At 37.6% G+C, this 17,626-nt stretch overlaps 1 protein-coding gene across 2 annotated transcripts; it reads right to left on the bottom strand.

Annotated features, from left to right (window-relative positions):
* Window positions 1-4,780: 4,780 nt before the first annotated feature.
* Window positions 4,781-14,048, bottom strand: LOC111610429 (gastrula zinc finger protein XlCGF57.1-like). Of its 2 annotated transcripts, XM_023344641.1 has the most exons (2): window positions 13,274-14,048; window positions 4,781-6,488 (listed from the first exon to the last, which is right to left on the bottom strand). In XM_023344641.1, exons 1-2 carry the CDS (start codon window positions 13,928-13,930, stop codon window positions 4,932-4,934), a joined length of 2,214 nt encoding a protein of 737 aa, XP_023200409.1. In that variant the 5' UTR covers window positions 13,931-14,048; the 3' UTR covers window positions 4,781-4,931. The 2 variants fall into 2 exon arrangements, with proteins under 2 accessions (XP_023200409.1, XP_023200410.1); XM_023344642.1 differs by lacking the exon at window positions 13,274-14,048 and having other exon boundaries at window positions 4,781-6,586.
* Between the last annotated feature and the right edge of the window lie 3,578 nt (window positions 14,049-17,626).

Below are 17,626 nucleotides of genomic sequence, written 5' to 3' on the forward strand. Positions count from 1 at the left end.
TGAGGAACTCCATCCAATCATTCGACTCATGAGCCGATGCACCGCGGTGCTTCATTTGCTCTACTGTGACATCAACTGGACAATATATGTAAAATAGGCAACGTGAAAACAACACGAAGCTTTACAAGGAATAAACAAGTTTAAAATGTTTGTGATTCTGATACATAAATTCTGATTAATCTGGTTGTATGAAACAATGGCTGGATCCAAAAGAAAACTAGAAACAAATAGAAAAGAGGGTTGTGATTGGCTTGTTACTCGCTATGTCACCAGGGACAACGATTTATTACTAAAAAATAAAAACTTTAACTGCTCAGGTTTAGGTGAGTTCTCTGTCTTACCCGCTTCATTACTCAACACATCACTAATGAAAAGTTTGATCTTTGTTATTTGGTTGTCAAACTGGAAAAAATAAACTATAAAAGCAATTTTCAAGTTTTTTGGACATTGAACTTATTTTACCTTCGTACGAAGCATCACCTCAGTGCAGCAGTGGCTTGTTGACTGAACTTTTATAGGATGTTTGGTTTGACAAACAATCGCCACTACAATTTATTTATTACAAATTATTACATTTTACAGCTAACACACTATTATTGTTTCATGCTGTTTGCTTTACTAACCTTGCGCTGCATTGTTCACATTTCTCCTGTTTTCAAAAGTAAGTTTGATTAGTTAAAGGAGGAAAAGCCATAAAAGGTCATTTTATTTCTACATCAATAAGCCATTTTCACAGCGTAATTGTGATGTCTGCGTTCATTTACCGGTTAACAAAACATTTATACAGGAAAAGAACATTTACTAAAATGATCCTCATACAGAAAGGTGCAGACATTTAGACCTTAACCTGCATCCAAACGCTGGTGGTTCCTACCTATTCGGTGTAAGATTATCTGGGGCCTCCGGGAGAAATCCAGCAGTCTGCGATGATCATCCATCTCTTCCTCCGACTTGACGATGATTTCTTTAAACTCTGTGAATGTTTCTTCAGCAGCAGTTAACGGCTCGTTGATAAACTCGTTTAGAGAAACAGTCGAACATTCAACCAAACAGACCATGCGCCATTTTCTTTGTCTTCTTCTTCTTCTTCTTTGGGACTTTAAGACTGTCGTTCATTCATGTCATTGCATTACCGCCACCTTGTGGATCTTACGATCATCACATCTAAAGATTTCTCATACAGTGCCAGTTCTCTTTGAAAAACGTAAAATCTTTTCTTCCACTTTATCTAAATAAAACAAATACAATATTAGTATTCCAGTTTTCCACAAATCCAAAGTTAATATTGTCTTCTTATTCGTATCTCCTACATCCCGCAACATGTTTCACAGTTTCTTCACTCCACCAGATCAGAACCTTTCCTATAGTTTCCGTATATCCACAATGATCGCTGCTGCTTTTTTCGGAGTTGCCGCTGGTTCCGCCCATCCTGTGGCTTATTGAGAGCCGATCAGCACCGGCTTGTTCATTTAATTGTGCGGTGCTGGTGGTCGAGTGTAAATGACTTTTAACGGTTTTATCTATTTGAATTTTCTACCGGTATTTTAATAATACTGTAGTTTCTTTCTACTGCACTAGATGGGTTAAATGCTATTACTCTCTTTAATACTGAAATTATTCAATATATGTGTTGGGTAAATTGTATTATTAGTATTATCAAATATTCGTTGTATCATGTAGCCTTGTAGTTACATTTAGATAATGTTTCTGTGTGTTAAATAACTTTGATTCCTTCCTGAGGCTTCCCTGGGAAATAGAGGTGACAGCTACTCTCAGCAGCTGTTGCCCTGCAGGACTTCCTACAAGACAGAGGTGTTAGTTGCTCCCAGCAGAGTTTTACAGTCCTGCAATAAACTCTGCTCTGTGCTACAAAGCCGTTGCTTTGAAGCTATACAACGTGTCCTATTCGACGCCGTGCCTGGAGCAAGAAGGATTTAGATTGTAGATAACATGTGTTTAGTTTAGTGATTGTCTTTTAGCACTGCAACTAAAATGCTTTGACCCCACCCCATAGAGTTGCAGTGCTCAGTGTGAGAGGGTTCCTAAGAGCAATAAAAGAGAGGAACAGACAGGTGTGTTTCAGAGCAGTTTGGAGATTTGTAACTGAAAGCACATCTCTGTCTGCTCTCCTCGCGAGAAACAAAGAATCTAACTCTCTTGTCTTTCCTGTGTTTGTTTAATAGGTATTTAGACCTGACAATATGACCTTATATTTTACCTTTGCAAGCATTACTATGTCATATTTAAAGTTTTAAGGAGGGATGTTGGATGTAATTTTAAGTTATTCAATTTAGCTGACAGATTTGCACTGTTTAACTTTTTTCTGCTGCTTCTACTCATTTCATTTCAGCAAGTGTTCTGCAGTTGAACTCAAATGTTTCTACAATTTTCAGCAGTAACATTCAGCACTAACACGACATTTTCACAGGAAAGGCAAATGTTCTACTAACTTTCTAAGACAATAATAATATTTCTATGTGTGGAGGTTAAATTAGTTCCAGCATTAGAAACATGTGTAACCGGGTTCTGCTTCACTCCACTGTACCAGGCCGGCCCCAGTAACCCCTCGACTCTGCGTTGTGTAGATTTTTAATGAAGACGAGAAGTTTCTGGTTTATCAAGTTTATTTCCTGAATGTGAACATATGGGGAGTTCAGATCAGTGCAACGGCTCCGCTTCATTCAGCACACTACAACAGAGCGTTAAGTTAGCCTTTAGCTTAGCACATGAAGTGTTTGATAATTTTAACTAAACTGAAAGTACAAAAATTGGTGCTAGGCACACATCTAGTAATTAATAAATTTCACACTATTTGTCCAAGTTAATAAAAATTATGTTGCTAACACGTTTCTACTGTGTGCTGAAAAACGCAACTCACCTCTCGTGCAGCTTTCACAGACTGGCACTGAGTGCAGGAGCCAGCAACATTTAACCAGCCACACAGAGAGGGGGCGCTATTTCCCCATTGCACTGATCCATATAAAGCAAGTGGGATTCTACAACTTAAACCTAAACACTGTTACACATGGTAATCTATAATAGAAAACAGCTGCAGCAGAACAGAGAAAAATATAACTAAGACAAAAGACACAACAAATTATTGAAGAAAATATTCAACCATATTTTCTACAATCAAGAAAAATCAATGCATGAAAACCAGGTTGTACCAGGTTAGGATTGGCTTTTTTACTTATCACTTGGCGGCTGGGATGTTTATGGACCTGTGAGGGGCTGCTTCCTTTTTCCCGGTTGGTGCGTTGGCTTTTCTGTAGCATCCTTCCTACTGGTGGTGTAGTCGGCAAGTTGAGAGGATTGTGTTTTTGGCTTATTTGTGTATGAAGTGGTGAAAGTGCTTGTGTTGGCTGGTGTTTGCATTTTGATTGGCCCCTTTTTTTGGGTCTGGTATCGTTTGCTGTCTGTCTGTCTTGGTGTTGGTATGGGGTGTGATTTATTGCTTTGCTAGCCTATCTGTGGCCACAGCCTGGTGCTGGGCTGGGATTCAGGGCTGTGGGTTGTATTCTTGTTCTGGATATTGCGCTGAGCTGGCTGGTCGGTCCATTTCTTGGGTTGGGGTTCTTTCAGTCAACCCGGTGCGCTGTATGTCTGCTGGATCTTCTTCATTGGGACTAGGTGAATCCTTAGGTTGGCAGGCTGGGTTTGTGACTTGGGATAGGGGTTTGGTTTGAATGATTCCTAAGCTGGTGGTCCTGGTTCTGGTTGGATCTCTGTGTATGAGAAATGCAAGTGGGTGTATGGCGCCCATTTTTGTTTTGTTTATTTTGACATTATATACATGGGGTTGAATGTCTGGGTGTACACATGAGAATGGGAACATGTGATCTTGTCTCTGTGTGCCTGGTCTGTCTGTCAGGTTTGGTCTCTGGCTCCCTCCTCTCTGTGATCACCTTTATATCAAGTTGGGTGAGAGGAGGGGGCCCCTATAAAACTTTTTTCTCACCTTTCTTTTCTCTCCCGCTTTCTTCTCCGTCTCATTACAACTTAATAAAATAAACCCAAAGCAGTTTCTAATAAAGTTTCATGTAATTATATCAGGGGGAAGCCATAATGGTCCACTTATGCAAGTCTTTAGGGCTTAACCTTGGTACTCGACAATGCAGAGTGTCACACTGTCAGACAGGACAAGTTTAATACAAAACCCCAAAAAAAGACAAAATGCAAGTGTTTAGTCAATGGTAAATGTATGTATAGCGATTTATCTAGTGCAGAGGATGCCAAAGTGCTTTACATGTTGATGGTGGTAAGCTACATTGTAGCCCAGCTGCCCTAGGGCAGACTGACAGACGCTGCTACACAATGGGCGCCATCGGACTTCTGACTAACTGCAGGCAAGGCAGGTTTGGTGCCTTGCTCAAGGACTCAACAACTGAGATGGATGTGGGAAGTTTGAACCGGAAACCCATCAGTTACAGGAACCACAGTGGCTACAACCAGTATAGCTGTAGTACCACCATCTACTGGGTTCAAGGATAAGGCACAACATACACTAAAGGAAAACTCAAAACTTTTAATGTTAAATGAAATGTTACACGTTTATTTCTTTCTAAAATACATATAAACATAAAAATAGTTTCAACATTAAAATACAGTAATCTAAATGCTGCAGCAGAAAATAGCAAAATATTGAAAAATGACTTCATCTATCAGCATCAGTACTGGCACTCCTCAGGGCTGTGTGCTGAGCCCTCTGCTCTTCATGTTGTACACACACAACATACAGTTTGACATAAACAGTATTTTAATACAATAACATACAGTTTATCATTATTGTTTTTTGATACAGAATATACCAGAAAAATAAAACATCAAAGAAGGAAAATGTGTCATGGTTGAACATCTACAAGTATCCAAATGTGAAGATCAAAATGATCACATTTAACAAATACAACATAGGACATTCATGGAACATAATTCTACAGCTTTTCAACTGTGTGACGCATCATGTGCTTAGTTAAATTATGTTTATTACTAAAACTTTTTAAACAGGTCACACATGAAAAAGGCTTTTCACCAGTGTGAATCCTCATGTGCTGAATTAAATTTTGTTTTTGACAAAAACTTTTTCCACAATTTCCACATGAAAACGGCTTTTCACCAGTGTGAATCATCATGTGCTCAGTTAAATCCTGTTTTCGAATAAAACTTTTTCCACAGGTCACACATGAAAACGGCTTTTCACCAGTGTGAATCCTCATGTGCTGAGTTAACTTCCGTTTGTCACCAAAACTTTTTCCACAGTTCACACATGAAAATGGTTTTTCACCAGAGTGAATCATCAGATGCGTAGTTAAATTTGATTTCTGAATAAAACATTTTCCACAGTTCACACATGAAAACGGCTTCTCACCAGTGTGAATCCTCATGTGCTTAGTTAAATTCGCTTTATGACTAAAACGTTTTCCACAGGTCACACATGAAAACGGCTTTTCACCAGTGTGAATCATCATGTGCTGAGTTAAATCATGTTTTCGAATAAAACTTTTCCCACAGGTCACACATGAAAACTGCTTTTCACCAGTGTGAATCATCACATGACGAGTTAAGTCATGTTTTTGAAAAAAACTTTTTCCACAGGTCACACATGAAAACTGCTTTTCACCAGTGTGAATCCTCATGTGCTCAGTTAAATTATATTTTCCACTGAAACTTTTTCCACAGTTCACGCATGAAAATGACTTTTCACCAGTGTGAATCATCATGTGCCTAGTTAAATGCGGTTTTTGAAGAAAACTTTTTCCACAGTTCACACATGAAAACGGCTTTTCACCAGTGTGAATCATCATGTGCTTAGTTAAATTCTGTTTTTGACTAAAACCTTTTCCACAGTTCACACATGAAAACGGCTTTTCACCCGTGTGAATCATCATGTGCTTAGTTAAACTCTGTTTTCGAATAAAACTTTTCCCACAGGTCACACATGAAAACGGCTTTTCACCAGTGTGAATCATCATGTGCTTAGTTAAATTCTGTTTTTGACTAAAACCTTTCCCACAGGTCACACATGAAAACGGCTTTTCACCAGTGTGAATCATCATATGCTGAGTTAAACTCTGTTTTAGACTAAAACTTTTTCCACAGGTCACACATGAAAACGGCTTTTCACCAGTATGAATCATCATGTGCTGAGTTAAACTCTGTTTTCGATTAAAACTTTTCCCACAGTTCACACATGTAAACGGCTTTTCACCAGTATGAATCATCATGTGCTCAGTTAAACTCTGTTTTAGACTAAAACTTTTTCCACAGGTCACACATGAAAACGGCTTTTCACCAGTGTGAATCATCATGTGCTGAGTTAAATTCGGTTTTTGACTAAAACTTTTTCCACAGGTCACACATGAAAACGGCTTTTCACCAGTATGAATCATCATGTGCCGAGTTAAAGTCAGTTTATAACCAAAACTTTTTCCACAGGTCATACATGTAAACGGCTTTTGACCAGTGTGAATCCTCATGTGCTCAGTTAAACTCTGCTTTCGATTAAAACTTATCCCACAGTTCACACATGAAAACGGCTTTTCACTCGTATGAGTTCTCATATGAGCATCAAAAACAGATTTGAAAGTCAAACGCTTCTTACAGATGACACATGAGAAAGGTTTTCTTCTTTCCTGATTTTGGTTCTCAGCTTCAGCAGCTTCCTGGAAGATGTCTTGGTTCCTGTTTGGTTCTGATTCAGTGTGGTCTGTTTGCTCATCAACAGGAACCACCATGCAGGTATCAGTCTCCTGTTTTAATTCAATCTGTTCTTCACCCTGACTGCAGTAAACTTCTTTCTCTTCCACTTTTATCTGCTGGTCTTTTAGATCCTCCTGCTCTTCTTTTATCTGATGATCTTCTGGCTCTTCCTGTTCTTGTTTCACCTGCAGAGGTTCTAACTCCTCCTGGTGCAGAGTGGATCTCCTCTCCTGGTTATAAATGTTACACTGCAGGCAATCTGGACAAGAAAACAGATTTAAAAAGCAATCGTTATTTTATTGAAGTAAATGGGAGAAATCGTTCATTGTTTACGACAGAAATGAAAAAAATGAAAAAACCCACACCGAAAAATTTAAGAGCGTAGACAGAGAGACAGATCAGGCGACAAATCCAGCTGACAATTGGAGAATTCTCAAGTGAATGGATATTAAATATTTTTTATTTATTATAAAATTAATAATAGTTGCCAATGTTGTTAATATTTACAAGTAAATTTTATTATTTCAAGATATTACTTAATTTGGAACTATCATTACTTTTATTTGTATTAAAATTTAATTTTAGTTCACTTTATATCTTTGGGGTTTATTTACGGAGTTTATTTACAGGTTAATAATTGTTTAGTTTTTGTTGCTTTGTGTTTGTTATTTACTTTTGTAAGTTAGACATTAAGAACTGTGGGTCCATTTTCTGTAAGTATAGGGACTGGTATAGGACCAGCATGCACTGGGTTGGGCCTGTGGGTTTTGACCAGAGCAGGAGAGGAAACAATGAAAAGTAGTGATGGTGAGATGAAGCTTCATGAAGCCCTGAGGAACTCCATCCAATCATTCGACTCATGAGCCGATGCACCGCGGTGCTTCATTTGCTCTACTGTGACATCAACTGGACAATATATGTAAAATAGGCAACGTGAAAACAACACGAAGCTTTACAATGAATAAACAAGTTTAAAATGTTTGTGATTCTGATACATAAATTCTGATTAATCTGGTTGTATGAAACAATGGCTGGATCCAAAAGAAAACTAGAAACAAATAGAAAAGAGGGTTGTGATTGGCTTGTTACTCGCTATGTCACCAGGGACAACGATTTATTACTAAAAAATAAAAACTTTAACTGCTCAGGTTTAGGTGAGTTCTCTGTCTTACCCGCTTCATTACTCAACACATCACTAATGAAAAGTTTGATCTTTGTTATTTGGTTGTCAAACTGGAAAAAATAAACTATAAAAGCAATTTTCAAGTTTTTTGGACATTGAACTTATTTTACCTTCGTACGAAGCATCACCTCAGTGCAGCAGTGGCTTGTTGACTGAACTTTTATAGGATGTTTGGTTTGACAAACAATCGCCACTACAATTTATTTATTACAAATTATTACATTTTACAGCTAACACACTATTATTGTTTCATGCTGTTTGCTTTACTAACCTTGCGCTGCATTGTTCACATTTCTCCTGTTTTCAAAAGTAAGTTTGATTAGTTAAAGGAGGAAAAGCCATAAAAGGTCATTTTATTTCTACATCAATAAGCCATTTTCACAGCGTAATTGTGATTCCTGCGTTCATTTACCGGTTAACAAAACATTTATACGGGAAAAGAACATTTACTAAAATGATCCTCATACAGAAAGGTGCAGACATTTAGACCTTAACCTGCATCCAAACGCTGGTGGTTCCTACCTATTCGGTGTAAGATTATCTGGGGCCTCCGGGAGAAATCCAGCAGTCTGCGATGATCATCCATCTCTTCCTCCGACTTGACGATGATTTCTTTAAACTCTGTGAATGTTTCTTCAGCAGCAGTTAACGGCTCGTTGATAAACTCGTTTAGAGAAACAGTCGAACATTCAACCAAACAGACCATGCGCCATTTTCTTTGTCTTCTTCTTCTTCTTCTTTGGGACTTTAAGACTGTCGTTCATTCATGTCATTGCATTACCGCCACCTTGTGGATCTTACGATCATCACATCTAAAGATTTCTCATACAGTGCCAGTTCTCTTTGAAAAACGTAAAATCTTTTCTTCCACTTTATCTAAATAAAACAAATACAATATTAGTATTCCAGTTTTCCACAAATCCAAAGTTAATATTGTCTTCTTATTCGTATCTCCTACATCCCGCAACATGTTTCACAGTTTCTTCACTCCACCAGATCAGAACCTTTCCTATAGTTTCCGTATATCCACAATGATCGCTGCTGCTTTTTTCGGAGTTGCCGCTGGTTCCGCCCATCCTGTGGCTTATTGAGAGCCGATCAGCACCGGCTTGTTCATTTAATTGTGCGGTGCTGGTGGTCGAGTGTAAATGACTTTTAACGGTTTTATCTATTTGAATTTTCTACCGGTATTTTAATAATACTGTAGTTTCTTTCTACTGCACTAGATGGGTTAAATGCTATTACTCTCTTTAATACTGAAATTATTCAATATATGTGTTGGGTAAATTGTATTATTAGTATTATCAAATATTCGTTGTATCATGTAGCCTTGTAGTTACATTTAGATAATGTTTCTGTGTGTTAAATAACTTTGATTCCTTCCTGAGGCTTCCCTGGGAAATAGAGGTGACAGCTACTCTCAGCAGCTGTTGCCCTGCAGGACTTCCTACAAGACAGAGGTGTTAGTTGCTCCCAGCAGAGTTTTACAGTCCTGCAATAAACTCTGCTCTGTGCTACAAAGCCGTTGCTTTGAAGCTATACAACGTGTCCTATTCGACGCCGTGCCTGGAGCAAGAAGGATTTAGATTGTAGATAACATGTGTTTAGTTTAGTGATTGTCTTTTAGCACTGCAACTAAAATGCTTTGACCCTACCCCATAGAGTTGCAGTGCTCAGTGTGAGAGGGTTCCTAAGAGCAATAAAAGAGAGGAACAGACAGGTGTGTTTCAGAGCAGTTTGGAGATTTGTAACTGAAAGCACATCTCTGTCTGCTCTCCTCGCGAGAAACAAAGAATCTAACTCTCTTGTCTTTCCTGTGTTTGTTTAATAGGTATTTAGACCTGACAATATGACCTTATATTTTACCTTTGCAAGCATTACTATGTCATATTTAAAGTTTTAAGGAGGGATGTTGGATGTAATTTTAAGTTATTCAATTTAGCTGACAGATTTGCACTGTTTAACTTTTTTCTGCTGCTTCTACTCATTTCATTTCAGCAAGTGTTCTGCAGTTGAACTCAAATGTTTCTACAATTTTCAGCAGTAACATTCAGCACTAACACGACATTTTCACAGGAAAGGCAAATGTTCTACTAACTTTCTAAGACAATAATAATATTTCTATGTGTGGAGGTTAAATTAGTTCCAGCATTAGAAACATGTGTAACCGGGTTCTGCTTCACTCCACTGTACCAGGCCGGCCCCAGTAACCCCTCGACTCTGCGTTGTGTAGATTTTTAATGAAGAAGAGAAGTTTCTGGTTTATCAAGTTTATTTCCTGAATGTGAACATATGGGGAGTTCAGATCAGTGCAACGGCTCCGCTTCATTCAGCACACTACAACAGAGCGTTAAGTTAGCCTTTAGCTTAGCACATGAAGTGTTTGATAATTTTAACTAAACTGAAAGTACAAAAATTGGTGCTAGGCACACATCTAGTAATTAATAAATTTCACACTATTTGTCCAAGTTAATAAAAATTATGTTGCTAACACGTTTCTACTGTGTGCTGAAAAACGCAACTCACCTCTCGTGCAGCTTTCACAGACTGGCACTGAGTGCAGGAGCCAGCAACATTTAACCAGCCACACAGAGAGGGGGCGCTATTTCCCCATTGCACTGATCCATATAAAGCAAGTGGGATTCTACAACTTAAACCTAAACACTGTTACACATGGTAATCTATAATAGAAAACAACTGCAGCAGAACAGAGAAAAATATAACTAAGACAAAAGACACAACAAATTATTGAAGAAAATATTCAACCATATTTTCTACAATCAAGAAAAATCAATGCATGAAAACCAGGTTGTACCAGGTTAGGATTGGCTTTTTTACTTATCACTTGGCGGCGGGGATGTTTATGGACCTGTGAGGGGCTGCTTCCTTTTTCACAGTTGGTGCGTTGGCTTTTCTGTAGCATCCTTCCTACTGGTGGTGTAGTCGGCAAGTTGAGAGGCTTGTGTTTTTGGCTTATTTGTGTATGAAGTGGTGAAAGTGCTTGTGTTGGCTGGTGTTTGCATTTTGATTGGCCCCTTTTTTTGGGTCTGGTATCGTTTGCTGTCTGTTTGTCTTGGTGTTGGTATGGGCTGTGATTTATTGCTTTGCTAGCCTATCTGTGGCCACAGCCTGGTGCTGGGCTGGGATTCAGGGCTGTGGGTGGTATTCTTGTTCTGGATATTGCGCTGAGCTGGCTGGTCGGTCCATTTCTTGGGTTGGGGTTCTTTCAGTCAACCCGGTGGCCTGTATGTCTGCTGGATCTTCTTCATTGGGACTAGGTGGATCCTTTGGTTGGCAGGCTGGGTTTGTGACTTGGGATAGGGGTTTGGTTTGAATGATTCCTAAGCTGGTGGTCCTGGTTCTGGTTGGATCTCTGTGTATGAGAAATGCAAGTGGGTGTATGGCGTCCATTTTTGTTTTGTTTATTTTGACATTGTCTACATGGGTTTGAATGTCTGGGTGTACACATGAGAATGGGAACATGTGATCTTGTCTCTGTGTGCCTGGTCTGTCTGTCAGCTTTGGTCTCTGGCTCCCTCCTCTCTGTGATCACCTTTATATCAAGTTGGGTGAGAGGAGGGGGCCCCTATAAAACATTTCTCTCACCTTTCTTTTCTCTCCCGTTTTCTTCTCTGTCTCATTACAATTAAATAAAATAAACCCTAAGCAGTTTCTAATAAAGTTTCATGTAATTATATCAGGGGGAAGCCATAATGGTCCACTTATGCAAGTCTTTAGGGCTTAACCTTGGTACTCGACAATGCTGAGTGTCACACTGTCAGACAGGACAAGTTTAATACAAAACACAACAAAAAGACAAAATGCAAGTGTTTAGTCAATGGTAAATGTATGTATAGCGATTTATCTAGTGCAGAGGATGCCAAAGTGCTTTACATGCTGATGGTGGTAAGCTACATTGTAGCCCAGCTGCCCTAGGGCAGACTGACAGAAGCTGCTACACAATGGGCGCCATCGGACTTCTGACTAACAGCAGGCAAGGCAGGTTTGGTGCCTTGCTCAAGGACTCAACAACTGAGATGGATGTGGGAAGTTTGAACCGGCAACCCATCAGTTACAGGAACCACAGTGGATACAACCAGTATAGCTGTAGTACCACCATCTACTGGGTTCAAGGATCAGGCACAACATACACTAAAGGAAAACTCAAAACTTTTAATGTTAAATGAAATGTTACACGTTTATTTCTTTCTAAAATACATATAAACATAAAATTAGTTTCATCATTAAAATACAGTAATCTAAATGCTGCAGCAGAACAGATTAAAATATTACAGCTAAAACAAGAGAAAAAAGCAAAATATTAAAAATAATTACATGTACTTTGTGCAATCAATGCATGAAAATTAGTTTGCGGTGAATTTTGCATTTCTTTAAAGAACAAATGATTTTTTTTATTTGAATATCTTAATTAGGTAGAGTAAAACTGATTAACATAATTTGAAAGAAATGAAATCAGATTCAATCTCATTTTACATTAAACACAAAATTAACACAAATACTGTTTTGTAGATTTTTTTTTAAAACACTCAACCATTATATACATTCTATTGTTGATTTAAAAAACTACAAAAATAAACCCCACTCACTCTGTCTATGGTACAGAATAATACAAATCAATCCCTCAAGTCCAATCATGTGAGAATGTTCTGGAAGGGAGTCCATGTCCGGTCAAACTCTGTTAATGCATGAAATAGTCAGTGGGCCCCCAAGCCTCTTCATCTATCAGCATCAGTACTGGCACTCCTCAGGGCTGTGTGCTGAGCCCTCTGCTCTTCATGTTGTACACACACAACATACAGTTTGACATAAACAGTAAGTTAATACAATAACATACAGTTTATCATTATTGTTTGTTGATACAGAATATACCAGAAAAATAAAACATCAATGAAGGAAAATGTGTCATGGTTGAACATCTCTAAGTATCCAAATGTGAAGATCAAAATGATCACATTTAACAAATACAACATAGGACATTTATGGAACATACTTCTACAGCTTTTCAACTGTGTGACGCATCATGTGCTTAGTTAAATTATGTTTATTACTAAAACTTTTGAAACAGGTCACACATGAAAACGGCTTTTCACCAGTGTGAATTATCATGTGCTGAGTTAAATCCGGTTTTCGAATAAAAGTTTTTCCACAGTTCACACATGAAAACGGCTTTTCACCAGTGTGAATCCTCATGTGCTGAGTTAAACCCGGTTTTTGACTAAAACTTTTTCCACAGTTCACACATGAAAACGGCTTTTCACCAGTGTGAATCATCATGTGCTGAGTTAAATCCGGTTTTCGAATAAAAGTTTTTCCACAGGTCACACATGAAAACGGCTTTTCACCAGTGTGAATCCTCATGTGCTGAGTTAAAACCGGTTTTTGACTAAAACTTTTTCCACAGTTCACACATGAAAACGGCTTTTCACCAGTGTGAATCATCATGTGCTTAGTTAAATGTGTTTTTTGACTAAAGCTTTTTCCACAGTTCACACATGAAAACGGCTTTTCACCAGTGTGAATCATCATGTGCTTAGTTAAATGTGTTTTTTGACTAAAGCTTTTTCCACAGTTCACACATGAAAAAGACTTTTCACCAGTGTGAATCATCATGTGCTGAGTTAAAGCCAGTTTATAACCAAAACTTTTTCCACAGTTCACACATGAAAACGGCTTTTCACCAGTGTGAATCATCATGTGCTGAGTTAAAGCCAGTTTATAACCAAAACATTTTCCACAATTCACACATGAAAACGGCTTTTCACCTGTATGAGTTCTCATGTGTCCAGTTAAATGCTGTTTTCGACTAAAACTTTTTCCACAGGTCACACATGAAAACGGCTTTTCACCAGTATGAATCATCATGTGCTGAGTTAAAGCCCGTTTTCGAATAAAACTTTTTAAACAGGTCACACATGAAAACGGCTTTTCACCAGTGTGAATCATCATATGCCGAGATAAATGCTGTTTTTGACGAAAACTTTTTCCACAGTTCACACATGAAAACGGCTTTTCACCCGTATGAGTTCTCATATGAATATCAAAAACAGATTTTGAAGTCAAACGCTTCTTACAGATGACACATGAGAAAGGTTTTCTTCTTTCCTGATTTTGGTTCTCAGCTTCAGCAGTTTCCTGGAAGATGACTTGGTTCCTGTTTGGTTCTGATTCAGTGTGGTCTGTTTGCTCATCAACAGGAACCACCATGCAGGTATCAGTCTCCTGTTTTAATTCAATCTGTTCTTCACCCTGACTGCAGTAAACTTCTTTCTCTTCCACTTTTATCTGCTGGTGTTTTAGATCCTCCTTCTCTTCTTTTATCTGATGATCTTCTGGCTCTTCCTGTTCTTGTTTCACCTGCACAGGTTCTAACTCCTCCTGGTGCAGAGTGGATCTCCTCTCCTGGTTATAAACGTTACACTGCAAGCAATCTGGAGAAGAAAACAGAGAAAGAGTAATTGGTACCTTTTCTGAAGTAAATACGAGTAATTGTTTATCGTTTAAGACAGAAATGAACAAAAAAAAAAAAACACCTTGAAAACTCAAGAGCGTAGACAGAGATACAGATCAGTCGATATATCCAGCTGACATTTGGGGAATTCTCAAATTAACGGATATGAAAAAAATATTTTATTACAAAATTAATTGTAGTAGGGATTATTGTTAATATTTACCTGCAAATTTTATTATTTCAAGATACTATTTATTTTTATTACTTTGAATTATATTGAAATTTTACTTTAGTTCACTTTATATCTTTATGGTTTATTTATAAACATGAGTTTATTTGTAGGTTAATAGCTGTTTAGTTTTTGTTCCTTTGTTATTAACTTTTCTAAGTTAGACATTAAGAACTGTGGGTCCATTTTCTGTAAGTATAGGGACTGGTATAGGACCAGCATGCACTGGGTTGGGCCTGTGGGTTTTGACCAGAGCAGGAGAGGAAACAATGAAAAGTAGTGATGGTGAGATGCAGCTTCATGAAGCCCTGAGGAACTCCATCCAATCATTCGACTCATGAGCCGATGCACCGCGGTGCTTCATTTGCTCTACTGTGACATCAACTGGACAATATATGTAAAATAAGCAACGTGAAAACAACATGAAGCTTTACAATGAATAGACAAGTTTAAAATGTTTGTGATTCTGATACATAAATTCTGATTAATCTGGTTGTATGAAACAATGGCTGGATCCAAAAGAAACTAGAAACAAAAAGAAAAGAGAGAGTTGTGATTGGCTTGTTACTCGCTATGTCACCAGGGACAACGATTTATTACTAAAAAATAAAAACTTTAACTGCTCAGGTTTAGGTGAGTTCTCTGTCTTACCCGCTTCATTACTCGACACATCACTAATGAAAAGTTTGATCTTTGTTATTTGCTTGTCAAACTGGAAAAAAATAAACTACAAAAGCAATTTTCAAGTTGTTTGGACATTGAACTTCTTTTATCTATGTAACTGTTTGGTGTATTAGTTGAAAACGGCGTAAAAATAAAGAAACTGTAAATTCCCACTCATATTGGGCCCATGAATGCACCTTTGCCCATAGTCATTGTGCCCCTTTTCCCCATAGACTATAAATAAACGCCCCATGGACCGCTCTTGCCTATTGTTACTGAAGAGATTTAGGGCGGCCATCTTGGAGCGGTCGACCGTTCCACTCAGCTTTATGTTTAACAGACTCAATGGCGTATCAGTGCATTTATCAATCATAACTCGCTAAATACTAAACAGATATTTACCAATTTTTCTGTAAACCTTATTAAAAGGTTAGCAACATTTACAAGGAAATGATTTTTAAAGTAGTTTTGAATGACTGATATAAGGTTGAGCATATTTAACTATTCTTAGTGGGGAAAACAGAATAGAGTCAGAATAGAATGTGTTGATATTTCTGTATTATGATTATTTTACAAAGCACACAACCAGTCATAATTTTTGTAATATGTTATTTAGTAATATCAATACATATTTATATAAATATACAAACACAAAATTATACAATCAGAGAGAAATAAAGATGCTTAAATAATTATTAATGCTGAATAATATGCATTAAGCTACACATATTTATATGGACATGCGTATATACATAATATCTATATAGGTTTTATTCATGTTTTCCAGCCGAGGAGGAGCTTAAGAGAGATTCAGCAGCTGAGATTCATCAGTGCAGTGAATCCGTCTCTCCTTAACCCTCTATGGCATGGCGTTGCCCTCAGGCAACAAACCACATAGCTGTACCTCACATTGCTCCTTTATTTTATTTTTTGGGGGGCATGATTTTTGACATATTTTTGTCCAAAAAATAGTTCTTTTATGAATATAGTTTTTGTTTGATTTGTATTTCATTTCTCATAATCAGTGTAGACAATCTTGGTGTTCTAGACCAATGTTACCCTGAGGCAACAAACCCAAATCTGGTTCCAGGAGGTGTCAGAGTCCGATTTTATGATTGACATGTAATTAGGGACCACCAAGCTCCCAAAGAATGCAGGAAAATATTTCTTCCCCACAAAAATAAAAAGTCATGCCATAGAGGGTTAAAGACATTCCCCACTTCTTCCTCACATGGTCTTTATGAAACCTTCAAAACAAAAACAGGAGCTATTTTACTTTAGACAGAGTGAAAGAATTTCATATAAATAAGAGTCTTTGCCACCTTGTGTGGAATAATCTAAATCAATGTTAGGGAAAGAGATCCAAAAAGTGGTGAAATCAACCTTTATTGAAGTTTAACTAATTAGAAAAAGGTTTCACAAATCCCTAACAAGGTTCTGAATATTCTGCTGTTAGAGCAGAATAATCCAGTTCAGGTCTGAAGAGTCCAGGTGTTGTAGTTTTTAAACTAGAATCGAATAAGATGCGGAAGCTAGTGAAAAATTAGGTGGAATAACCCTTTAGCCATTTCCCGAATCGGAAACCAAATTCAGCTTCGTGTATATGAGCCATTTTCACAGCGTAATTCTGATGTCTGCGTTCATTTACCGGTTAACAAAACATTTATACGGGAAAAGAACATTTACTAAAATGATCCTCATACAGAAAGGTGCAGACATTTAGACCTTAACCTGCATCCAAACGCTGGTGGTTCCTACCTATTCGGTGTAAGATTATCTGGGGCCTCCGGGAGAAATCCAGCAGTCTGCGATGATCATCCATCTCTTCCTCCGACTTGACGATGATTTCTTTAAACTCTGTGAATGTTTCTTCAGCAGCAGTTAACGGCTCGTTGATAAACTCGTTTAGAGAAACAGTCGAACATTCAACCAAACAGACCATGCGCCATTTTCTTTGTCTTCTTCTTCTTCTTCTTAAGTTTATTGGCAACAAACTTTAAGTAGCATTACCGCCACATACTGGTATGGAGTGTGGTTCGAGATGGACTATCTATATATATATATATATATATATATATATATATATATATATATATATATATATATATATATATATATATACACACATTCATCCATTTTTATACTTAACTTTATACTATACCTCTCTAGATCATGCACATATTCACAAACACACCTACTATAATCAAATTCTGTGAAACAATTTAGTTTTCTTTAAATATTTAATAATTATTTGTATGTGTTTACTCCCCAAATTCTTCCTCAAAATATCTAATAAATTAATCTTTTCCTTAATACATTCAAACTCTCTTCTCATGCATCTTCTTTCTCTTTCATACTTATGACATTCTAATATAATATGCTCTAT

The sequence above is a fragment of the Xiphophorus maculatus genome, chromosome 13 (assembly GCF_002775205.1).
Source record: "Xiphophorus maculatus strain JP 163 A chromosome 13, X_maculatus-5.0-male, whole genome shotgun sequence".
NCBI classification, from domain to species: Eukaryota; Metazoa; Chordata; class Actinopteri; order Cyprinodontiformes; family Poeciliidae; genus Xiphophorus; species Xiphophorus maculatus.